The sequence below is a fragment of the Canis lupus genome, chromosome 5 (assembly GCF_011100685.1).
Source record: "Canis lupus familiaris isolate Mischka breed German Shepherd chromosome 5, alternate assembly UU_Cfam_GSD_1.0, whole genome shotgun sequence".
Taxonomy (NCBI): Eukaryota; Metazoa; Chordata; class Mammalia; order Carnivora; family Canidae; genus Canis; species Canis lupus.
In genome coordinates, this window is record NC_049226.1 from 24,334,813 (window position 1) to 24,361,023 (window position 26,211).

Consider the following 26,211-nt stretch of genomic DNA (forward strand, 5'->3'; position numbering starts at 1 on the left):
GGTAATCAACTCCAGTTTCAGTAACTAATCTTTAATAGGGTTTCTCACCCTGGCCCTGTTGACATTTGCGGCCAGGTAATTATTATGGGGAGCTGTCCTGTGCATTGTGAGAAGTTCAGCATCCCTAGCATCTATCTATTAGATGCCAATAAGACCCCACTCCCACCCACCCCCCACTTAATGACAGTTTAAAAAAAAAAAAAAAAAAAAAAAAACAAAGTCTCCAGATAGTGCCAGTTTGTTCCCTAGAGGGAAAAATCATTCCCTGTTAAAAACAACTGGTCTTAAAGCAATCTGATTTTCTAACCGAAATAACTCACTTGTATTCTCCACAAACCAGCTGCTCTGCTTGACTCCTACTTTTTTAATAGATAAAAATGCCAAAATTTCCAAATTCATTGTTTCTTATCCTAAAAAATCTTTGTCATTCACATTCCATTTTAATTGCCACCAATCCTATTTACTGTGCCCCTGGTTATGCCTTCTGTGGGACTTCTGTCATTGTTTCTCATATAATCATGCCACTGATATTTACTGTTTAAAAAAAATGCCTGAAGCATTCACACTACACATATTCTAAAAGTAGAAAAAAAAACTGTGCACTTATTAAAATTTCAAGTTATGCAAAAGAATACATGATAGAAAAAAAAGAAAATCTCCCCACACTCATTACTCTTCTAATATATCTTGAAACTCATATCAGCACACAGAGATCTGTAATTCCACAACTGAGAGGCGTAAAATTGTAACTATTTTGTCGTGATTCTTCTTTTGGTACCCCATGCCCATCTTCACGTCTCTTTTTGTTGGCTCCTTTTTTTTTCATAACGTTAAAGAAATTTCGGGTACTTAGTATTAGACACTGCCAAATGCTAAGAATAGACAAGTTCCCCTTAGAGTTCACAAAATAAGGTTCTTTTGCCCTCAGACATGTGTCCCTCCCCCCACATACCCCAAAATATTTAGATCTCACCTCACATTCTATGTCATGCTCTGTGCCACCCTTTTACAAATCAAAGAATGAACTCTTACTTTCCACCTCCCTTTTATTCTTCAACATGCTGACCTGCACCTCACTGCATGTAACCAGCCCTTGTTCTTCAGCTACATCCAGCTGTTGTCCTGCTGTACTTTTTGTTAATATTGTACCTGCCAAAATAAAGGAGAGTTGCTTATTACCCATGGGACACCAGTTCCGTTTTCTCAGCATGTCGTTCGAGGAGCCCTGTGGGGCTGATCCTGTCTGTCTCTCCTGCTTGATCTTAGCTGCTTCTCAATGTCTCCTCTATGCTCTAGGCATACCAAAGTACTTGCAAGTTTCTCCAAATAAAATCCACAATCTCTGAAACCTTTTCTAGCAAGTATAACTATTAATTTCTCCTTAAGTGCTTCAACAGCATTGTACATCACTTCTGTGAAACCCTTAGAGTGTTTTCTCATTGCTCGTGTTTACTTTATTATTTTTTTTTGAAATATACATGACAGAAATATATACAACATTTTAGCCATTTTTAAGTGTACGGTTCTTTGGCATTAAGTACATTCACATCAATCTGTAACCATCATCATCATCTACCAGTAGAACTTTCTCATCTTCCTAAACTGAAACCTTTTTGTCCTCAGCTTTCTTGATCTGGGATTAATAAAATAGGCTCTGAAAGTTCTTGGAAGCCCTCAAAACTGTAAAGATTTGTGTCAGGTGGGGCATTTTTATAAGTGAAAGATCCAGAACTTTTTTTTTTTAGTTTCTAAATAGGTTTGTTCTTTCTGTGTGAGTCAGAATCCATTCAGGAAAACAGAAACCAATCTGAGTATTTAACGTGGGGGGATTTAATGAGGGAATTGGTTACACTGGTGATAGAAAAACTAAGACGACAAAGCAGCTTAAGTGAGCCAACTCAGAGAATAGCAGCAGAAGGAAGCCACTCTGATAATCAGGAAAACTAGGAGATGTGAAGCAGTCCAGGGGCTGGATTCTCTCTCTGGAAGATGGAAGGTAGACTTTTCTGGTGAGGGAGCAGTAATCCCAGAGGAGATTCTACTGAGGCAAAGAGGGAATGGGAGGAAAACAACATGGCTTCTTCCAACTGCCCTCCGGTCTCCCACCAGTGCTTCCCATTGTTTGAACACAGCCAGAAGCCAGCTGACATAGAGCCTAGGAAACACTGCCTGTGTGGGGTCAGGTTTCCTATCACACAGCACGGGAGGGGGGGAAGAGATTTGGAAGCACGCAGAATCAGAATTGACACACCTGAAAGGTTCAGAGCCACTGATCCGATTCACTGTATATTACTAAGACAGTATAAATATTTATAAAACAACTGTGATCATAACATTTCTTTTTGCCTACTGAATACCTGTCATTCAGTCAGATTGTTACTCTGTCATCTGTTATTTATTCAGGTTGTGTTTCTTTTTTGTTTTTTGTTTGTTTGTTTTCATAAAAATATTTCATTGATGCAGTTTACAGCATTTTTGGATCCTTACCCATTCTGTCTTTTCAATTGTATCTCCCACCTGTTCTCCATCATATACGTGTGCTTCCTCCAAACTGGGCACATTTCCCTAACATGCTCTCCATGTGTGCTTTTCATGAGATTTTTTGGGATTTTCCCAACCATCCTTCAAGATTCACTTCTTTGTAACATATATAATTTTCCCCAAGTCTGGGCATACTTTCTCAATCCCCTATTCTCCCATAAAGTCCTATTTGTTTTACTACCTTTGCTTTGTATTACAGTTACTGTGTATGTATCTTCTGGGTCCTTTTAGGTAACTTGTTTATAGACAGAAACTTTGTTATTTGTGGATCTAATAATATAAAGCACTGTAAGTAAAGTCTTCCCAAGAATTGCTTACATTTTTAAATAATCATTAAATTAGTAATTTCTGGAAAGTTGTTAGAATATGTAAAGTAGATATTTTCAGGTAGGGGGATTTAGTATCTCTTACTTTCTTCCTCAGGCACCTCTTTCTTTAGCTTTCTCTCTCCATAAATAGGAAGAAGAAAAGGCAGACTCTTGGTATCTCAGTTCCTAAAATTTGGATTTATCTTCATTTTCTTTTCAAGTTAGATTTCTCCTTCAGTCTATTTAACTTGTTACTCATTACAACTTCCACTGAAAAGTAGGCCGAAGACAATATTTTTAAAAGGAAAACTCAGGCATGCTATCTTACCTATTTGTCCAGCTTTGTCAGTAAGTTTACATAAAGGATAGTTCTTTTATGTTAGAGATGTATTTAGGAGTAAAAGGAAATAATGACTGATGGTAATTGAGTAAGTTTTTGTATTATAGTAAGCCATTGTTGCTCACTATTTTGTATTTTCATTGTGACATTTGAGATTTGGAATAATTTATACCTAAAACTTCCTCCTATTATTATTGTTAGTCACATAGTGGTCATCATGGTCATCTGATGGAGGGGTGCCTGGGTGGCGCAGTCGTTAAGCTTCTGCCTTCAGCTCAGGTCGTGATCCTGGGGTCCTGAATTGGGCGCCCTGCTCAACGGGAAGTCTGCATCTCCTTCTACTCTGCCCCTCCCACCAATCATGCTTTCTCTCGCTTTCTTTCTGAAATGAATAAATGAAATGTGTAAGAATAAACTGGGGCACCTGAATGGCTCAGTGGTTGAGCATCTGCCTTTGGCTTAGCGCGTGATCCTGGGGTCCCAGGATCAACTCCTGCATCAGGCTCCTTGCAGGGAATCTGCTTCTCCCTCTGCTATGTCTCTGCCTCTCTCTCTCTCTCTGTGTCTCAATAATAAATTTTTTAAAAGTCTTTAAAATCATAACTCCACCATCCAAATCACATTAGTCTAGAATAATTCAGTCCACCTTCAGGACCACTTGGGCTATATGATTTCAGGATGCTGTGGGGATTTGGGTTTTTTTCTTACTCTTCGTGTAACCACCTGTAGATCCTGGAAAAACCATGTAATGTCTTCCGTGCTCAGTTTCCTCCTCTGCAAATTGAGGAAGCCCAAGGTCCATCTCAGGTCTAAATTTGTGATTCTTGGATAAATCTGCTTGCAGGAGGTGCTTGTGAGTAACTCTGGGAGGGTTCCTAGTGCCCTGTAGCCCAGTGAGAGAATCAAGCTCATATACTGAAGGGCCACCTAATGACTTCATGGGCTTTGATGTGGGTAGCTAGGTTTTAATTTTCTCTTAGAGCAACATTCCCTGGGGTAAAGTGTACTTTGCAATGGATTAATAACAACCACATCAGATATTTCGATTGCTAGAGGATATCTCATTTAGAAATCAGGTTTAAGTCATACTGTTTTAATAGCATTTGCTATCAGAACAAAATAAAAGACCCCAAAGGAATGTTTTTACTTGAGGTTTAAATTTATTGGAATGTCAGAAGTACCTAAGAGTTAAGGATCTGTAAATATTTAAAACAAGGTGAAATCACAATACCAAATCTAATCTCTTAAGTTTGAGTAGAAACCAAAAGGAACTAGCAAAATCCCTAGGAACACTGTCAGTATAAACTTAATCCTATGATCATGTCTAATAACTCACATTATAAGAGTTGGGGGAAATGCATCAGTTGTCAGTATAAGCACATAATCAATCTGCACATGAGAAAATGGATCATGTGGAGGATGCCAAAAAGTCTTTTTCCTTCTCTGGTAAACCAGTGATAATGCTACCAGAAACCAGGCTGCAGAAATAATAAGCCATTCTACCTGATTTTCCAGGATTTAGCTACCCACACCCCTTCGTCAGAGCTTTATACATTACTCTAGCTTTCTGTGATTATGGACCAAATATATTAAATCTTTTATTCACCTCTTATTTAATCTTCTGAAGGGCCCAGAAAAGTAGCAATTGCTTACTCTATGATACGATGGGAGAAACCGAGGTCCAAGAGTTTACGTGCGTCCTGTAAACTGCTTTTTCTTCAAATGCCAAAGAACAGTGAAGGAAGATAGTTCCTTGATCATAGATTTTTATTCATTTGTTCATTTATCCATGCATTTATTCTTTTGCCCATTTATTCAGGAACTTGTTCTATTTTTAACATACCCTACTCTAAGGAAAGCTTCATATAAATCCATCCCACCCACCTGTCTTTTTGCTGTATTTATTATATGTATATATTTTATTCATGTATTTACCAGTGATGGATATTTGGGTTTTATAGAACTTATTTAAACTTATAAAATTTTACAGCAGCCTTGCTTATAAGTTTTTATGTAACATGTTTGATTTCATTTGAGTAAATACTGAGATGTAGGATTGCTAAATTAGGTTTAAATGTACTATCTCTAGGCACCTGATTGGCTCAATTTGTAGAGCATGGGACTCTTGATCTTGGGTTCATGGATTCAAGCCCCTCATTGGGTAGAGGCTTACTTAATTTAAAAAAAAATTTTTTTAATGGATCTACTATCTCGCTATTTGTTTTCTATTTGTCTCATTTCTTTCTTGCTCCTTTTTCCCTACATTCTTTTGGATTCCTTTTAGTATTTCATTTTGTCTCCACTATTGGTTTATTAACTTTAGCTCTTTATTTTTCTAAAAAGTAAAACAAAATGCATCAAGTCTAATCTAAAATAGGAACTCTGTGGATGCCTGGGTGGCTCAGTCGTTTAAGTGTCTGCCTTCAGCTCAGGTCTTGATCTCGGGGTCCTGGGATGGAGCCGCACACGGATTCTCTGCTTAGCGGGAACCTGCCTTTCCCTCTCCTCCTGGCCCTCCCCGTCTTCTTGTGCTCTCTGTCTCAAATAAATTAAATCTTTAGAAACAAATAAATAACAAAATAGGAACTCTAGATTGCCCAAAGTAGGTATGTTTTTAAGAGCAGGGGATAAATATCTTAGATATTGCTATTTTAAGATACGTTGTAACTTTTAAACACTTTATAGAAGTAATCTAGTCTTTTTAACAAAGCCTCTTCTCAAGTGTATACTAAAGTGTAATGTCTTCTGATAAACCGCAAACTATCTGATCTGTGATAATTCCTTGCCTAGGGTAGCTAGCACAAATGACCATATTTTTCTGAGAAAGGTTAATTCTATCACTACCTTCTGTCTAGGGTGGAGTTTCTCAACTTTATTTCATTATTACACCCTTAAGGAATATTTTTAGACTTTTCCCCCCTAATCTCCCACATAATATTTTAATGTCACAAATATATTGTTCATATATTGTATGTACATCTATGATTTATGCATAAAAAGGGTGATGTTCTCTTTATTCCCTTGCCTCTCCTGTACCAGTTTTCATCCCCTTAGGGCTATGTTATTTTTGAGAATTTTTGATCTACAGAAAAGCAAATCCACTTTAAGTAATTTGATTTTACACCACCACCTGTTAGAAGTCTCAAGTGGTTAGGAATACATCTGGGGTGCTTAGTACTTTTGAAACTCTTATGAAAAGAAATTATCTTTAGTTTTAATTTTTAAACATGTAAAAAGCTCCCAACTGCCCCGATGCCAGAGTGATTCCAATGGTTCTTACACATTTTAAATGTCTATATTTGTCAAATCGTAGGAGCTGATCTATTCTAAATAATGTAACTGTCTAAAAGCAAACCATCATAGAAATGATTTCAGCTGACTATAGAATTACAAGGGTTTATATTGGGTTATTTGTGAAAAATAAAAAGTGGGGGGGGGGAATAGCAATCTACCTTTGATATAATTTCACATTTGAGGTCATTTCACACCTTCAGTAATGTAGATACTGAAGTAGTATATGAAATAAAAGATTTGTGGTTTCTAAATGTCTTCCCCTACTCAAAAACACAGTTTTTGTGTATTTCGTTTCTCCTTAAGGCATTAGTTAGCAAGCTGTTAGAAAACTGATTCATCAACTATAAGTAGAAAGTGGTGAGTTGATTTCCAGATCCCAGCTAGGCCATTTCCTCTTTTTTTTTTTTTTTTAAGATTTATTTATTTATTAAAGAGAGACATAGAGGGAGAAGCAGGCTCTTTGCTGGAGCCTAATTCAGGACTCGATCCCAGGATCATGACCTGAGCCAAAGGTAGCTGCCCAACTGCTGAGCCACCCAGGTGTTCCTAGGGCATTTCCTAAAATGTTTGGGGATGACAATTTTTTTGCCCTTTGCTTTTATAATCTTTATATATAATGGCTTCAGAGACCCTCTCATTAATTTTTTGCCTTGGAGGGCCTAAAGTTACAGTTCCGGGTGAAAAGAATAGAACCATATCATTTTAAAGATGGAAGAGACCTAAATAATTGCTTTAGTAAATACTTGAGTATTATACTAACACTGAGCTAAGTCTACTACAAGGGTAGGTGAAAGGGAATCTATTATCTGATAAAAGGAGTGAGTATGCACATACTGAGAGGATTAAAAAAAAGAGAGTCTCTGAGGAAGTAGTAGTTAACCCTAGACCTGAAGAATGAGTTGGAATTAAGCTAAGAAAATAAGCTACCCAAAGCAACGGGAATGGAGTATACAGTGGTCTTGATATCAGAGCCTTTGTGAATTTGAGGAATTAAAAGACCAGTTAGTCTGGGAGAGAGAGAATGGCATGAGAGAAGGGCTAAAGAAGAAACCAGGATGCAAAACAGGTAGAGCTTCATGTAACATATTAAGAATTTAGGATTACATTTTTTCATTGAATTGTGATTATTCACATACCTACCACAACATATAAAATCCAGTGGCATTCAGTATATTCACAATGTTTTACAAACATCACTATCTTAATTCCAGAACATTTCCATCATCCACAGAAGAAACCCCTGTTAATAGTTACTCCCATTTGCCCCGCTCACCCATCCTCTAACAACCACTAATTTATCTTTGTCTCTGTGGATTTCTGTATTTGGATTTTTCAAGTAAATGGAATTCTATAATTTGTGACCTTTTGTATCTGACTTTTAGAACTTTTGTTTTCAAGATTTGCCAGTTGAAGTAGTTACCTTTCGTGGCTGAATAATGTTCCATTGTGGAGATATTCCACATTTTGACTATTAAGAAAAAATACTATGAACATTCATTTACAAGTCTTGTTTGGATATACTGTTTCAATTCTCTTAGATATATACCTAAGAGTGGATTCACTTGATCATGTGGTAATTCCATGTTTAATGTTTCTGAGAATTTCCCAAGTGATTATCTAGTGATATTTGTACCATTTTACATTCCTACCAACAATGAATGAATTTCCAGTTTCGTCAGTCTTTGCCAGTACTCACTACTATCCTTCTTAATTCTGGCTATCCTAGTGGGTATGAGTTGGTATATTTCATTGTGGTTTTGATTTTATATTTCTCTAATCACTAATGAAGTTGAGCCTCTTCTCATGTGCTTAGTGGTTCTTTATATATTCTGGATTCCAGTTCAGTATCAGATAGATAGCTTGCAGATATTTTCTTCCATTTTGCCCATTGTCTTTTCACTTCCTTCAGAGTATCCTTGAAAGCACAAATGTTTTTAATTTTGATGAAGTTCAGTTTGTCTAATTTTTCTTTGGTTGATGGTTCTTTAGATATCCTAAGAAACCGTTACCTAATCCTACATCAAAAAGATTTATACCTGTGTTCTGTTCTAAGACTTTTGAAGTTTTTGCTCTTATATTTACATCTATGATCCTTTCTTAGTTAATTTTTATATTTGGTATGAGGTGTAACTTCATTTTTTTGGTCCAACTTCATTGTTTTGCATGTGGGTATCCAGTTCTCCCAGCATCAGTTGTTGAAAAGAGTAATATTTCCTCCATTAAGCTGACTTGGCACCGGTTTTGAAAATCAGTTGACCATAAATGTCTGGACTTTTGTGAATTCTGCCTCATTGATCTTTAAGTCTATCCTTATGCTAGTACCACATTACCTTGATTACTATTGCTTTACAGTAAGTTTTGGAGTGGGTAAGGGTAAGTCCACCAACTGTTTCATTTTCAAGATTGTTTTAAATACTCTGGGTCCCTTGTATTTCCCTGTGGATGTTAGGATCAGTTTATTAATTTCTACACAAAGGCAGCTAAGATTTTGATAGGGACTGTGTTGAATCTAAGAGTATTGACTTTGAAAAACATTAACTCTTCTAATCCATGAACAAGAGAGATTTATCTGTCTATTTAGTCTATCTCAGTGATATTTGTAGTTTTTTAGTATAATAATACACTTCTTTTGCTAAACTTATTTCTAAGTATTTTTGTTGCTATTGTAAATGAAATTGTTTTTATTTCTTTCTTGGATTGTTCATTGCAAGTATATAGAAGTGCAGCTGATTTTTGTCTATTCATCTTGTGTCTTGAAGCCTTACTGAAGTCATTAATTGGCGTTAATAATTTTTCTGTGTGTATGTGGAGTCCTTAACATTTTTTATATGTGACAGCATGTCATCTGCAAATGAGGACATTTGATTTTTTTTTTTTTCTCTTTCTGATGTGGATGCGTTTTACTTTAGTTTCTTTCCCAGTTGCCCAAACTAGAACTTCTAGTACAGTGTTAAAGAAATGGCAGGAGCAGGCATGCTCTTGTCCCTGATCTTAGGGACAAAGCTTTGATTCTTTAACCTTTGAGTATTGTGTTAGCTGTGGAAATTTCTTAAGTGCCTTTATCAGGTTGAAGAAATTCCCTTATATTCGTAATATTTTTATTATGAAAAGGTGTTGGATTTTGTCAAGTTGTTTTTCTACATCTGTTAAGATGATAACATGCTTTTGACCTTTATTCTATTAATACAATGTATGAGGTCAACTTTTCTGTTAATAGAATGTATTACACGGATTTGTTTCTGTTTTATTGAACCAGTCTTGCATTTCTGGCACAATTGCACTTGGTCATGGTGTATAACCACTTTTAAAAGTTACTGGACTTAGTTTGCTAGTTATTTTGTTGAGAATTATTACATCTGCTTTTTCACAAGGGATATTGATGTGTAGTTTTCTTGTGATGTCTTCGGTGTTAGTATCAGATTATTACCAAATTACCAAATGAAATGGGCAAGCTTCTCTCCTTTATTTTTTTTAAGAGTCAGTGAAACTTTTTTCAGTATTTGATAGAATTCACCAGTGAGGCCATTTGATCTTAGGCCTTTCTTTATGAAAACAGTCTACTACACTGCAGTCTGTAATTGATTGATTCCGATTTTGTTTCTTCTTGAGTCAGTTTAGTTAATGTCTTTCTAAATACTTGTTTAACCTGGGCTAAATTGTTGGCATACAACTGTTCATAGTATCCCTTGGTAATCCCTTTATAATTATTATTATAATCCCTTTATAATAAAAATATTTTCTACTTTCCTTTTGTTTTCTTTGACCCTTTGGTTATTTAGGAGAGTGTCGTTTAATTTCTACATATTCGTGAATTTCTTACTGATTTCTAATTTCAGTTTATTGTGGTCAGAGTGCATTCTCTCTATAATTTGTCTTATTTTATTGAGACTTTTCATGTCCTAAAGTGTGGTTTATCCTGGAGGATGTTCACGTGCACTTGAGAAGAATTTATATTCTGCTATTGTTGGGTGGACTACATTATAGATGTTGATTAGGTCTAGTTTATTTATAGTGATCAAGCCTTCTGTTACTGAGCTCTCTATTCATTAGCAAAAGTAGGATGTTGAAGTCTGTACCTTTTATTGTTGAATTGTTTAGTTCTTGTTCCACTTGTTAGTTTCAGCTTCATGTTTTTGGGGGCCTTCCTTGCCTGTAACATGCATATATGCTTGTAATTGTTATCTTTTTGATTGATTATTTTATCATTATCTTTGTCTCTACTAACAATATTTGTCTTATTTTGTCTGCTACTGGTATAGCCTCTCCAGCTCTTAGTTACTGTATGAATGGTATATCTTTTTCCATCCTTTTATTTTCAATCTGTTTGTGTCTTTGAATGTAAAATGTGTCTGCTGTCAAGAGCATGTAGTTGGATCATATTTTTCATTCTGTCTGTATCTTTTGATTGTTTAATCCATTACCACTTAATGTAATTACTGGTAAGATGAGGATTTTTGCCTGCCATTCTGTTATTTGTATTCTATATATGTTTTACTTGTTACTCTTCTCTGCCTTTTTTTTTTTTTTTACCATTTTAATTCCATTGTTGTTTCCTCTTTATTCCCCTTAATTTTTATTTTAGAGAGCACACAGTTGAGAGAGGGGCAGAGGGAGAGAGAATCCTCAAGCAGCCCCCCTGCTGAGCACAGAGCCCTGTGCCAGGCTCAGTCCCAGGCTCCTGAGATCATGGCTTGAGCTGAAATCAGGAATTGGACTCTAAAACCAATTGAGCTACCCAGGCATCACCCATTGTTGTTTCCTTTTATATTTTTTATTTTTGAGTTATTGTCTTAGTGATTACTTGGAAATTAGAAGTAACTTTTAAAACAATCTTGTTTGGATTAGTACCAACTTAATTTCAATAGTACATAAAAATTTTACTCCTGTATAACTCCATTGTTTTCCCCCTTCATTTTGCTTTTAAGATCATATAAATTAAATCTTTAAAATTATATGGTCACCAACCCAGATTTATACTTACTACTGTATACAGTTGTTACTTAAAGCAGAGGAGAGTTACAAACAAAAACTAATTTATACTGTTTTATATTTACCTGTACAGTTGTCTTTAGTAGTGTTCTTTTATTTTTTTTTTAACATAGATTTGTTTCACTGTCTAGTGGCCTTTCATTTTAGCCTAAAGGACTCCCTTTAATGTTTCTTAAAGGGCAAGTATGATAGCAATTTCTCTGGGCTTTGTTTTTTATTTTTAATCTAAGACTAGCTTAATGTCTCCATTTTGAAGGGGTTTTGCTGGTCTTGCTTGACCTTATTTGTTGTTTTTAGCGCTTTGTGTCATCACCTCCCTGCCTGTGGCCTCCATGGTTTCTAATGAGAAAAAAAAAAGCTATTAATCTTAGTGAATATCCCTTGTATGTGATGAGCTGTTTCCTCTCTGCTTTCCAGATTTCTGTCTTTTGATAGTTTGATTATGAGGTATCTAGATATGGATCTGTTTCAGTTTATCTACTTGCAGTTTATAGAGTTCCCTGGATAAATAATAGATTGTGTTTTCTAAAATTTTGATGTTTAATATTTGTGCATCATTTCTTCAAATATTCCCTCTGCATTTTCTTTCTCTCTTCTCCTTCTAAGACTTCAATTATGTTTATATTGGCACAAATGTGGTGTCTCACAGGTCTCGAAGACTTAACTTTTTCTGATACTTTTTGGTTTTGTTCCTTATGTTGGATAATGTCATTTGATCTCTGTCAGGTTCACTAATTCCTTCATCTGCCTCGTCACATCTGCTCTTGAGCTGCCCTCTAGAGACTTTTTCATTTTAGTTATTATATTTTTCTGTTTGTTTTTATTTTTGAGAAAGACAGAGAGATCACAAGCAGAGGGGAAGCACAGAAAGAGAAGCAGACTTCCCTCTGAGCAGGGAGCCTGACTCGGCACTCGATCCAGGATCCTGGGATCATGACCCGAGCCAAAGGCAGCCGCTTAACCAACTGAGCCATCTAGGAACCCAGTTACTATACTTTTCAACTCTGGAATTTCTGCCCTTTTTTTTTTTTTTTTTTTTTTTTGTATAATTTCTTATTTCTTTTTGATGAAACATTGCTCTCATAATTTTTTTTTTTTTTTTTTTAGATAGGATTAGTTTTCTTCTCTGAACTTCTTTAAAATAGCTGATTTTTGGGACACCCAGGTGACACAATCAGTTAAGCATCCAACTCTTGGTTTTGGCTCTTGAGATCAAGCCCTGCATCAGGCTCTGCATTCAGTGTAGAGTCTGCTAAAGTTTCTCTCTCTCTGTCCTTCTGCCCCTCCTCCCTCATTCACACACTCTCTCACACACTTGCTTTCAAATAAATTTTATAAAAAATAAAATAGCTATTTTTTTAAAGTTTTAACTCTAGTGTCTTGGCTTCCTTGGGAATGATTTCTTATTGGCCGCTTTTATTTCCCTTTGTATATGGGACATACTTCATGTTTCTCTGCATTTCTCATAAATTTTTGTTGAAAATAGGACATTTTAAATAATATAACATGACAACTCATAATCAGATTCTCCTGCCTCCCTCATATTTGTTACGGCTCTTTCTTGTTGTTTCAGCAGTTCTGGAACTAATTCTGTAAAGTCTTTTTGACTTTATGTAAAGTCTTTTTGACTTTTTTTTTTTTAGTTTATATCCTATGACTGAATGTTAATTTTTTTTTCTTTTTTTAATGCTTGGAGTCTGTAAGTCTCTAATTGTTTGCCAAGGGATTGTGTGTATGTTGCGGCATGCTTCAACATTCAGCTAAGCAGTTGGCAACTCTGCCTTAGCCTTTACTTCCCACTTAACTCAGAGCCTTACTGGTAAACCAGAGGTGAGGGCTTAGGGCCTTATCAGATCACTTCTGAGTGTGTGTGCTGCCCTACACTTGCACAAGTCCTTCTAAAATCCCAGAAATATATCCTAGCATTTCAGAGCCTGCTATGGACTGCTCCTACCCCAGCTTTTGTCTCTGTATTTTATCTTCTTTAGCTTGTTTGTCACATTCTTCATCAGAGGCAACTGTAGTATTAAGCAATTCCTGCTGATAGTTTTTTGGGTTTTTTTTTTTTTCTATATTTTTTTATTGGACTTCAAATTGTCAACATATAGTATAATACCCAGTGCTCATCCTGTCAGGTGCCCTCCCTCAGTGCCCGTCACCAAGTCACCCCATCCTCCACACACCTCCCCTTCCACTACCCCTTGTTTGTTTCCCCTTGTTTGTTTCCCAGAGTTAGGAGTCTCTTGTGTTCTGTCACACTCTCTGATATTTCCCACTCATTTTCTCTCCTTTCCCCTTTAATCCCTTTCACTATTTTTTTATATTCCCCGTATGAATGAGACCATATAATGTTTGTCCTTCTTGGATTGACTTCACTCAGCATAATATCCTCCAGTTCCATCCACGTTGAAGCAAATGGTGGGTATTCGTTGTTTCTAATGCCTGAGTAATACTCCATTGTATATATAGACCACATCTTCTTTACCCATTTTTCAATGGACACTGAGGATCCTTCCACAGTTTTGGCTATTATGGACATTCCTGCTATAAAGATTGGGGTGCAGGTGTCTCGGTCTTTCATCTTTCATCTTTTGCATCTGTATCTTTGGGATAAATCCCCAGCAGTTCAATTACTGGGTGGTAGGGTAGCTCTATTTTTAACTCTTTGAGGAACCTCCACAGTTTTCCAGAGTGGCTGCACCAGTTCACATTCCCACCAAGAATGCAAGAGGGTTCCCCTTTCTTCACATCCTCCCAACATTTGTTGTTTCCCGTCTTGTTAATTTTCACCATTCTCACTGGTGTGAAGTGGTATCTCATTGTGGTTTTGATTTGTATTTCCCTGATGGCAAGCGATGTGGAGCATTTTCTCATGTGCTTGTTGGCCATGTATATGTCTTCTTTGGTGAAATTTCTGTTCATGTCTTTTGCCCATTTCATGATTGGATAGTTTGTTTCTTTGCTGTTGAGTTTCATAAGTACTTTATAGATCTTGAATACTAGCCCTTTATTTGAAAGGTCATTTGCAAATATCTACTTCCATTCTGTAGGTTGTCTTTTAGTTTTGTTGACTGTTTCTTTTGCTGTGCAAAAGCTTCTTATCTTGATGAAGTCCCAATAGTTCATTTTTGCTTTTGTTTCCCTTGCCTACATAGATGTATCTTGCAAGAAGTTACTGTGGCCAAGTTCAAAAAGGGTATTGCCTGTGTTCTCTAGGATTTTGGTGCATTCTTGTCTCACTTTTTTTTTTTTTTTTTTTTTTTTTGGTCTCACATTTAGATCTTTCATCCATTTTGAGTTTATCATTGTACATGGTGTAAGAGAATGGTCGTTTCATTCTTCTGCATGTGGCTGTCCAATTTTCCCAGCACCATTTATTAAATAGACTGTCCTTTTTCCAGTGGATAGTCTTTCCTGCTTTGTCGAATATTAGTTGCCCCCATATTAGTTGAGGGCACATTTCTGGGTTTTCTATTCTGTTCCATTTATCTGTGTCTGTTTTTGTGCCATACCATACTGTCTTGATGATCACAGTTTTGTTGTACAGCTTGAAATCCGCCATTGTGATGCCCTCCGCTCTGGTTTTCTTTTTTAGTATTCCCCTGGCTATTCAGGGTCTTTTCTGATTCCACACAAATCTTAAGATGATTTGTTCCAACTCTCTGAAGAAAGTCCATGGTATTTTCATAAGGATCGCATTGAATGTGTAAATTGCCCTGGGTAGCATTGACATTTTCAAAATATTAATTCTTCAATCCATGAACATGGAATATTTTTCCATCTCTTTGTGTCTTCCTCAATTTCTTTCAGAAGTGTTCTGTAGTTTTTAGGGTATAGATCCTTTACCTCTTTGGTTAGGTTTATTCCTAGGTATCTTATGCTTTTGGGAGCGATTGTAAATGGGATTGACTCCTTAATTTCTTTCTTCAGTCTCATTGTTAATGTATAGAAATGCCACTGATTTCTGGGCATTGATTTTGTATCCTGCCACACTGCTGAATTGCTGTATGAGTTCTAGCAATCTTGGGGTGGAGTCTTTTGGGTTTTCTAGGTGCAGTATCATGTCATCTGCAAAGAGGGAGAGTTTGACATCTTCTTTGCCAATTTGAATGCTTTTATGTCTTTTTGTTGCCTGATTGCTGAGGGTAGGACTCCTAGTACTATGTTAAATAGCAGTGGTGAGAGCAGACATCCCTGTCTTGTTCTTGATCTTAGGGGAAAGGCTCCCAGTGTTTCCCCATTGAGAATGATATTTGCTGTGGGCTTATTGTAGATGGCTTTTAAGATGCTGAGGAATGTTCCCTCTATCCCTACACTCTGAAGTTTTGATCAGGAATGGATGCTGTATTCTGTCAAATGCTTTCTCTGCATCTGTTGAGAGGATAATATGGTTCTTGTTTTTTCTCTTGTTGATTGTTTTATGAGTGTTGAACCAGCCTTGCATCCCAGGGATAAATCCCACTTGGTCATGGTGAATAATCTTCTTAATGTCCTGTTGGATCCTATTGGCTAGTATCTCGTTGAGAATTTTTGCATCTGTGTTCATCAGGGATATTGGTCTATAATTCTCTTTTTTGGTGGGGTCTTTGGTTTTGGAATTAAGGTGATGTGGCCTATAAAACAAGTTTGGGAGTATTCTGTCCCTTTATCTTTCGGAACAGCTTTAGTACAATAAGTATTGTTTCTTCCTTAAGAGTTTGATAGAATTCCCCTTGGAAACCATTTGGACTGGACTTTTTTGTCTTGGGCAGTTTTTGGTGACTGCTTCAATTTCCTCCCTGGTTATTGGCCTGTTCAGGTTTTCTATTTCTTCCTGTTCCAGTTTTGGTAGTTTGCAGTTTTCCAGAAATGCGTCCATTTCTTCTAGATTGCCTAATTTAGTGGTGTATAGCTGCTCATAATACGTTTTTAAAATCATTTGTATTTCCTTAGTATTGGTTGTGATCTCTCCTTTTCCATTTGTGATTTTATTAATTAGAATCTTTTTTGTTTTTAATAAGGCTGTCTAAGGGTTTATCTGCTTTATTAATTCTTTTAAGGAACTGACTCCTGGTTTTGTTGATCTGTTCTACAGTTCTTCTGGTCTCTATTTCATTGAGTTCTGCTCGAATCTTTATTAACTCTCTTTTGCTTGGTGTAGGTTTTATTTACTGTTCTTTCTCCAATTCCTGTAGGTGCAAGGTTAGCTTGTGTATTTGAGGGGTTTTTTCCAAATTTTTAAGAGAAGCTTGTATTGCAATGTATTTCCCTCTTAGGACTGCTTTTGCTGTATCCCAAAGATTTTTAACAGTTGTATCTTCATTTTCATTAGTTTCTATGAATCTTTTTTTTTTCCATGAATGTTTTTAATTCTTCTCTAATTTCCTGGTTGAGCCTTTCATCTTTTAGCACGATGCTCTTTAACCTCTATGTGTTTTAGTTTCTTCCAAATTTCTTCTTGTGATTGAGTTCAAGTTTCAAAGCATTATGGTCTGAACATATATAGGGGACAATCCCAGTCTTTTGGTATCAGTTGAGACCTGATTTGTGACTATTCGCAATATGAATGTGGTCTATTCTGGAGAAAGTTCCATGTGCACTTGAAAAGAATGTGTATTCAGTTGCGTTCGGATGTCAAGTTCTATATATATCTGTGAAATCCATCTGGTCCAGTGTATCATTTAAAGCTCTTGTTTCTTTGGTGATGTTGTGCTTAGAAGATCTGTCATTTGCAGAGAGTGCCGTGTCGAAGTCTCCTATTATTAGTGTATTATTATCTAAGTATGTCTTTATTAAAAAAGAAAAGTATGTCTTTATTTTGGTTATTAACTGATTGATATGCTTGGCACCTCCCACATTAGGGGCATAAATATTCATGATTGTTAGGTTTTCATGTTGGGTGTACCCTTCAAGTATGATCTAGTGTCCCTCTTCATCTCTTACTCTATATTCTTTGGGATGAGCTTTAATTTATCTGATATAAGTTCTGCTACCCCAACTTTCTTTTGAGGACTATTTGAATGGTAAATGGTTCTCCAACCTTTCATTTTCAGGCTGTAAGTGTCCTTAGGTCTAAAATGAGTCTCTTGTAGACAGCATAGGTGGATCTTGCTTTTTTATCCAGTCCAAAACTCTGCGTCTTTCATGGGATCATTTAGCCCACTCAAGTTCAGAGTTACTGTTGAAAGATAAGAATTTAGTGTCATCATAATACCTATTCAGTCCCTGTTCTTGATTATTTCTTTGGGCTTCCTCTTTCTTTTACAGGATCCCCCTTAATATTTCTTGCAGAGCTGGTTTGGTGGTCACATATTCTTTCAGTTTCTGCCTATCTTGAAAGCTCTTTATCTTTCCTTCTATTTTGAATGAGAGCCTTGCTGGATAAAGTATTCTTGGCTGCATGTTCTTCTCATTTAGGACCCTGAATATATCCTGCCAGCCCTTTCTGGCCTGCCAGGTCTCTGTGGAGAGGTCTGCTGTTAATCTAATAGTTCTCCCCATAGAAGTTAGGGATCTCTTGTCTCTTGCTGCTTTAAGGATTTTCTCTTTATCTTTGGAATTTGCAAGTTTCACTATTAAATGTTGAGGTGTTTAATGATTTTTATTGATTGGGGGGGGGTATCTATCTCCTGGATCTGAATGCCTGTTTCCATCCCCAAATTAGGGAAGTTCTCAGCTATGATGTGTTCAAATATGTTTTCTGGTCCTCTGTCCCTTTCGGCGTCCTCTGGAACCCCAATTAAACGTAGATTTTTCCTTCTGAGGCTATCATTTATTTCCCTTAACCTTTCCTCGTCGTTGTCTTTTTCGCTTTTTTCCTCAGTTTCCTTCCTTGCCATCACCTTGTCTTCTGTGTCACTCACTCTTTCTTCTACGTCATTAGCCCTCGTTGTTGGGACCTCCAGTTTGGATTGCATCTCATTTAATTGATTTTTAATTTTGGCCTGATTAGATCTAAATTCTGCAGTCATGAAGTCTCTTGAATCCTTTATGCTTTTTTCCAGAAGCACCAGTAGATTTATAATTGTGCTTCTGAATTGGCTTTCTGACATTGAATTGCAATCCAAATTCTGTAACTCTGGTAGAGAGTAGTATTTCTGATTCATTCTTTTGTGGTGAGTCCTTTATAGTCATTTTGCTCAGTGCAGAGTAGTGTATGAGTGGGCTGCGTCAAGAATATCAACCACGGCCTAAGTAAATTTCACCCTAGATGATTCTTGTTAGAAGTGAAAACCCTTCTCTCTGTAGTGTTCCAGCTGTTCTCTCTCTTTAAATCTCAGGTCAAATTTGTAGGTTTTCAGGATGGTTTGAAAGTTATCTGGGTAAGTTGGTGGGGCCAGGTGAGTTGAGGACCCTACTCCTCCACCATCTTGCCTGCCTGCTGATAGTTTTAAGCAGACATCTTAAAGGAACAGGTTCTGTGCACTGGGTGAATTTTGATTCAATTCAAAGTCAAGCCATACAAGTGGAGGTTTCCAGGAAATTTTCACACAAATCAAATTCCAGCCCTCTCTGACCTCTCCATTCGCTGCTAGGCTGTATGAAAATCAACAGCCTGTAATCACATTTAAAACAAGTATACCACTCAGCTGGGGAGATGAGCATGAGAGTAGAGCAAGTTAAAATGCCACACTTTTCATTATTATGGATATTCTTCTTTTTTTCTTAAATACTCCCAAAACTTTGATTTTCAGAGCCCTGAAAAAGGTTTTTTTGTTTTTAATAATTTGTGCTAGTGTTCTCGTTGCTTTTATAAGGAGAGGATTTTTGGAGGTCCTTATATTGTCATTCCAGCTGAAGCTGCTCAGAATTTAGAAGTTTAAACTGAGTACTATGGGAAATGATTGAAGGACTTTACACAAGGAAGTAATTTCACCATATTTGATCCATTGTCAAGGCAAGTGTGGTGCCTTACAGATGAAGCACTGAGTCCCAGATGATATGTGATTCCTGCCCCCCTCCCCCCAATTCACAATGCAGATTTAACCGAATAGAAGAACCTGGTCTCCCAAAATCCCATCCAATGTACTTTCTATACGATCCTGCTGTTTTTAGTGGTGTGTTTAGGTAATCCCCAATAACACTAAGGAACAGAAGAAGGATAAGTTGCTACTTGAGACAGATGGAGAATTCAGGTGTATGCAGGTACCAAGCACTGATCAGTAAAATTGCTCCCTAAGTGTCCATTAGATGTAAATGCTACAGCTGTCAGTGAAAGTGTCTTGATCCCAAATGACATAAATTTAAAAATCAAAGGAGAACCCTTCTTTCCTTTAAAGCAGGTCTTCTGTTCATTTTTCTGTTAAACTGTTAAGCAATTAAGTGAAATGTACAAGTAAATAGCAACATTGGGAGAATGTGGGTTTTTTATAATCCATTAAGTTACTTTGTACCATCTGCCAGCCTGGTCAGTATGGAGGATATGGATTAGAAAAACATTTGTCATTTCTTTATTCATTCTCCAGTTATGTGTCAATACTTATTCCTTTGTGAGCATTACTGTGCATTCATTGTACTTCATCAATTTGTTTCTAGTTTAGCTAGAGTATCTTCCATCAAACCACCATCTATTCTGAGACTACTTTGTACTGCAGCATAAACCAGTGGTTGTGGGCAAGGCTGCAGAAGTACAGCATGTTGTACCTGAGGTTCCATATATGACAGGAAACTGCATTTCTACAGCATTTTGGAGAAAGTACAGAAGTTACTGAAATTACCTAACCTTCTGTTTTTCATTTAGGTTATTTACAACAGGAAAACCTCACTTCTACCTGCCAGACTTTTATTTTGGAAAGTTCAAATTTAAAAGAATATGCAGAACACTGTACAGATGAAGGTTTTATCCCAGCCTGCTTACTGGTGAGTGACTTGTTCCTTATGAGAAGTAGTTCCTCATTGACCAACATGAGAGACCATCAACAGCAGTCTTAACATCCGCTCATTAGCAGCATCAAAATTGGTAGAGATTTGATAATATCCATGCATGACTGGAAAGACCTAAAAACGACCAGCTCTTCTTTTCACACATTTATGCCCAAGCTGGCAACTTTGCTTCTAAGAATCAGTTTCAAAATGACAGTGATTTCTAATTAGTTTCACTGCTGTTTGTTTTAGGGCTCACTTGTTTTCTGCCTGCTATGAACTAAATATTTGCATCCCTCCAAAATTCATGTTGAAACCCTGACCACCAGTGTGATGGTATTTATAGGTAGAGACTTGGGAATTAATTAGGTTTAGATTAGGTCATGAGGTTGGGCTCCTTGTGATATGATTATTGCCTTTACAAGAAGTGGAAGAGAGAGAGTTTTCTCCTTGAAGAGGCACAGAGGAGATGCCATGTGAGCAAACAGCAAGAATGGAAATGTATAGAAGCCAGGAAGTTGGCCCTCACCAGTAACTAAATCGGCTAGTACCATGATCTGGGACTCCCCAGCCTTCAGAGTAAGAAATGTCTATTATTAAGCCACCTGTTCTGTAGTATCTTACAGCAATCTTTTTTTTCCTATATCTGGTTGCTTACTTCAGAGAAATGTAAAACAGGTGTTTTGTTATCCTGTCACCTCTTTTTAGAATATCAGTAGACCAACAGAGTATCATCTGGAATATAATGGACATAGTTAGGGGTCATGTTATTTGATATATTATTTTGCTAGTTTATTTTGAACATGTCTCCCTAGATTCATTTCAGCTGTTGTAGACAACATGCTTATCTGTGGAGGAAACTTGAAAAAAACCTACAAATCTATAAAACCTACACGTGGAGAATATCAAACATACTACATTCATTTAAGTTGTCATTTCTCCCCATTTTGGATCTATATATCCATTACAGTCAAAGTCCCCATAAGCATTTTTGTAGATAGCAACAAGGTGAACTCTAAATTTTATATGGAGAAGCAAAGGAACTAGGATAGCCCAAATAGTTCCAAAAAAGGGTATGTTGGAAGACTCACATTACTTGATTATAAGACTTACAACCTCTAGTAATCAAGATTGAGTGGCATTAGGGGAACGTAGACACTTAGATCACTGGAACAGAATAGAGCCCAGTGCAGACCCACACAAGACCCACACAAAACTGATTTTGACAAAAGTGAAAAGGCAGTTCAGTGGAGAAAGGGTAATTTTATCAACAAATGGAGATAGAAGAATTAGACTTCCAAATTTAAAAAAAATCCTCTACACATACCTCGTACGGAGACTAACCAAAATATATAATAGACCAAATGTGCAATGCAGAACTATAAGACTTTTTAAGAGAAAACACAAAATTTGTGTAAGCTTGGGTTTGATGATGAGTTTTAGATGTGATACCAAAAGCACTGACAATAAAAGGAAAAATTGGTAAACTTTGTAGCAATTAAAAATTTTGCTCTGCAGTAGACTTCAAAGAATTACAAGCCATAGGCTGGAAGAAAATGTTTATATTATCACATATGTGATAAAGGATTTGTACTCAGAGTACCTTGTAAAAAAAACTATTGAATTTTTTTTTAATAGGCAAGGATCTGGGATCCCTGGGTGGCTCAGCGGTTTGGCGCCTGCCTTTGGCCCAGGGCGCGATCCTGGAGATCCGGGATCGAATCCCACGTCAGGCTCCCGGTGCATGGAGCCTGCTTCTCCCTCTGCCTGTGTCTCTGCCTCTCTCTCTCACTGTGTGCCTATCATGAATAAATAAAAATTAAAAAAAAAAAAAATAGGCAAGGATCTGAAGACAGCAATAACCTTATGAAAAAAATGCTTAAAATCATTAGTCATTGGAAAAATGTAAATTAATACTCTAAGGAGATACCAGTATATACCTATTAGATTAACTAATGTAAACAATTTAAAACTGTCAGAACCTTAGCAGTAAGAATGCAAAGCAGCAGGAACTCACATTCATTGCTGATGAGAATGTAAAATCATACAACCACTTTGAAAAAACAGATTGACAATTGTTTATAAAATTAAACCTTCATTCCCCATGTGACCCAGTACTCATACACCCAGATATTTACCCAAGTGAATTGAAAAACATGTTCACACAAAAACCTGCACACTGATGTTTATCTGTGATGGTCAAAAACTGAACAGCATAAATGAATCTTAAATAAATTTCTCAGTTCTTCTAAATTAGCCATTCTCAACAAATAAGTAAAAGGTATTGTAGATAATGGGAGCCAGGTTTCTCTGGGAGAAAGAAGACACAAATAAGCATGAGAATGAAACCTGTGGCAGTGGTTTATAGCCGGAGATACCACTCTGAAGCCATATTTAGTATCGGTACAAATCTATACAGAGACATAGGTATGTTTGTATATGTGGATTAGCATGTCTGTGTGATTGTGTGGCTCTTTCTGCTGTGAGAGCCCAGCCGTGGTGGTACCCCAGTAGCTACATGCACGCTCAGCCCCCCGTATCTTCTCTCAGTTCTGGAGGCTGGGAAGTCCAAGATCAATTACCCTGATTCAGTTCCTGGTAACAGCATTCTTCCTGGCTTAATAGATGGCCACTTTCTCATTGTGTCCTGACATGAATTTTGGGGGATGCAATACTAGCCATCATTAATTATTAGCTACTAGAAATAAAGCATGGTATGATGACCAAGGTAGTATTAAGCAAATCCCCAAATTTCTCAGACTTAGTAAAGACTGAAGAGCAAAGTAGAAATCTTCGGGACAGAAAGGGCCACTGATCACCTGTCCTATGTTAGATGTTGTCTTAGACATGTTTCATGTATCTTTACTCAATCTTCACAACAAATGACTATGAATTGAGATTAAGTCCACTTTTACATATGAAAGTAAGCCTTCCAAATTCTAGATATGTCACACATATAATAGTTTTGAACTTGAAGCCAGAACTGTCTGTTCTAAAAACCCATCCTCCTCGTTCTGTTAATGACCTCAATCTTGAGGTAATAAAAACCTGCACTTCAGTAATGAACGTGTGAGAGGTTGGGAGTGAAAATAGGACAGTGCTGATCCTTGAGAAGGCTCTCTCTTATGTACAGTGTTTTTTCACTTTGTTTTTTGGCAAGTTCACATGGCTTTCAGGATAGAAAAGGCAAATTAGGAATGGGTCCTTATTGTTTTCATAGAGTTGGGTGACTAAAACTAAACAAACAAACAAACAAAAGAATTAGGTGACTGGATCCCTACCTCACAGCTGAAAACTGCTTTTCTGCCTTTGGACTATTTTAGCTAGAGAAACATAGTCACAGTGTCTTATTCAAACAGGCAAGATTCTTGACTTAGAGATTTGGTGCAACCCCTAACTTAAGTGACTTTTCATTTTTGATGACCTGTTCTTCATCAGAAAATCCAGATCTTTTATAACTTTCTATAGTGAAATATTTCACGGTGGGAAATTATTGGTAGTTTTGCACAATTTTTGTAATGCTTGATCTTTTTCTTTTCAGTCCTTGTTTGGAAAAAACTTGACAACAATTTTGAATGAATATGTAGCTATGAAAGCAAAAGGTAAGAATTCAGGGTCAGGGATTCTTTTCTGTTTTATACAGCATTTATCCAATTGTTTTAATTAGAAATAATTTGTAAAGATGCCTCTTAAAAGCCAAAAGAACACTTGTCTCTTATTTCCCAGTAAAACATATCTCAGCATATCTAATTACTTTACATTTATATTGATAAATGGCAAAAATCTGAATGCTAGTGAATATAACAAAATAATTTTCTTAAAAAATAATTCATACTCTAGGTATAAACTAGGTCTAAACTGATAAATAGGCATTACCATGTATTCTAGAATTTCAAGCCAATATTTTAAGTTCTTGGTAGTCTAAATCTCAACACAGGAACCAGTCATAAAATTCTGGTTTATATTAACTAGAATATAAAGTAATACTTGCCTAAGTTAATATTTTAGAGGGGGAATTAAAATTGTTTCCTTCATTCTCTAATATTCTATCAGAAAACTGAGAATTAGAGAAGCCAAATAACCTCCAAGATCACAGCACTAGAAACCATAGAAAATAGGACAGTGCTAATCCTTGAGAAGGATTCTTGCAGGAATATTTAGAGTGTAAATAACTTCAGAAACAATATGCTATTGCAATATAAAGGTTTAATCCCATCTTGATGTTGGGTAGCTTTCTCTGGTTAAGGGTTTTTTATTAAGTATATGGTAAAGATTTTAAATATCCTAGAAGTGTCCCATCACTCTGGGCTTGTAGAGCACATTCTAAAAAAATTTGAGTCCTCGGGTATTTTACCTGTAATTTTAATAACTGGTAGGGCTTCTGTTAAGGGATTGCTGAGCAATTGCACTGATTTGGACATAAAAATAGTGGTTGTAGAAAAATAATTTCCGTGTAGACTCAGAGAAGTTTGCATAACCTTTATGATGTTATAAGCCAGATTATTTTAATTAACTTTCAAATGTCCTATGATCTCAAATAAAATAGATTTAAAATAGTTTGTCTTTTGTTAGGGGGCCTGATTCAGTTAGTGGAGCTTGTGACTTGATTTCAGGAATTGCATCTTTAAAAACCTTTTTTTAAAAAATAAAACAGTTTGTCTTTCTTTAACACAAAGAAGATAGAAATATGATCTATAAAAGTTTCAGATCCTTTATAGATGTCCATTTCCCCTCATATTATATCTGATACTCACTGGCTTAAGAAGACCGTCTCATTTATATTTTTTGCAGGTCATTTTACACAATAGGCTTATTTCCTAGTTTCTTACATATGTCAACATCTGAGAGAAAAGTTTATTTTCCTCGTTGATTTTGTGTCCGAATTCAATGATGCATTTTCTTCAACAGTATTTATTAAGAAACTTTTCCTCTTATGATCTAGAAACGTCAAATGATGTCCCAGCAATTATGTCATCTCTGTGGAAGAAGTTAGACCACACACTTTCTCAGATCAGGTAATAAAAAGCCTGTATAGTAAGCTTATCAGAACATGCATGATGATTTTGGAATGCAAACACATATAGGAAGCTCTTTAGGTTTAAATCTTATGACCCAAACAGTGCATTTCTATGATACTGATCTAATTTTAAGTTTACTCTAGAGATTATTGATACTTGTTTACTTTTGATTAGAATAATTGGCATTAAATGCATACTTCAATAAAGTGTTTAGAAATAAGGAAATTGAGATTTACATAAGTTAAATGACATTCCCAAGTTCCCGTAGCAATTTAGAGGTAGATCTCTGGCTAGAATACAAAATTAATGCCAATCTTGTGTGAATTTCCTTACATAGTTGCATCTTCATTACTCATACAAAGAATTGATGAATTCATCCCTCATTGGTTCTTCCCCAATAAAGAAACAGGCTTGAATAATAATGCTACTTCTGGAATCTTCTAATTTTAGAATTTCCTCATGGTAGCAACGTCAACCTTTTACATAGGTCATGGCCTTGGAATGCCAAGGCATTCCTTTTGGCACCCTTAGAAGGATGTCAGCCTTCTTGGTATTAGTTATATCTCTCATTTAACTTTAGAGTCTAGTATGAAAACTGGAGTTCTTACCCTTCACCTCAGAGCTACAGATAAATACCCAACATAAATTCAACAGGGATTTGGGGTCCCTAGGTGGCTCAGTCAATTGAACATTGGTCTCTCGGTTTCAGCTCAGAGCATGATCTCAAGGTTGTGAGATCTAGCCCCATGTTGGGACTCTGCACTCAGCAGGGAATCTGCTTGGGATTCTTTCTCTCCTCCCTCTCGCTTGGCCCTTCCCATTCCTGCTCCCTCTCTCTATAAAATAAATAAATCTTAAAAAAAAAAAAAAAAATCAGGGG

General features: G+C 36.4%; 1 protein-coding gene and 1 long non-coding RNA gene across 10 annotated transcripts in view; one reads left to right on the plus strand and one right to left on the minus strand.

Moving 5' to 3' along the window:
• Positions 1-26,211, plus strand: part of NPAT (nuclear protein, coactivator of histone transcription) — a 75,711-nt gene that overhangs the window by 1,473 nt on the left and 48,027 nt on the right. For all 9 annotated transcript variants that reach the window (XR_005359331.1, XR_005359329.1, XR_005359330.1 and 6 more), the window contains exons 2-4: positions 20,192-20,310; positions 23,855-23,915; positions 25,256-25,328. Coding sequence is in view for 2 of the 9 variants with exons in the window: in XM_038536281.1 (XP_038392209.1) it covers positions 20,192-20,310; positions 23,855-23,915; positions 25,256-25,328 (253 nt within the window). In the remaining 7 variants the exon portion in view is untranslated. The remainder of the gene's footprint in view (positions 1-20,191; positions 20,311-23,854; positions 23,916-25,255; positions 25,329-26,211) is intronic.
• Positions 1,017-25,802, minus strand: LOC111095856. Its single transcript, XR_005359336.1, has 3 exons — positions 25,665-25,802; positions 25,068-25,290; positions 1,017-1,149 (listed from the first exon to the last, which is right to left on the minus strand). It is a non-coding gene; the product is annotated as an uncharacterized LOC111095856 (long non-coding RNA).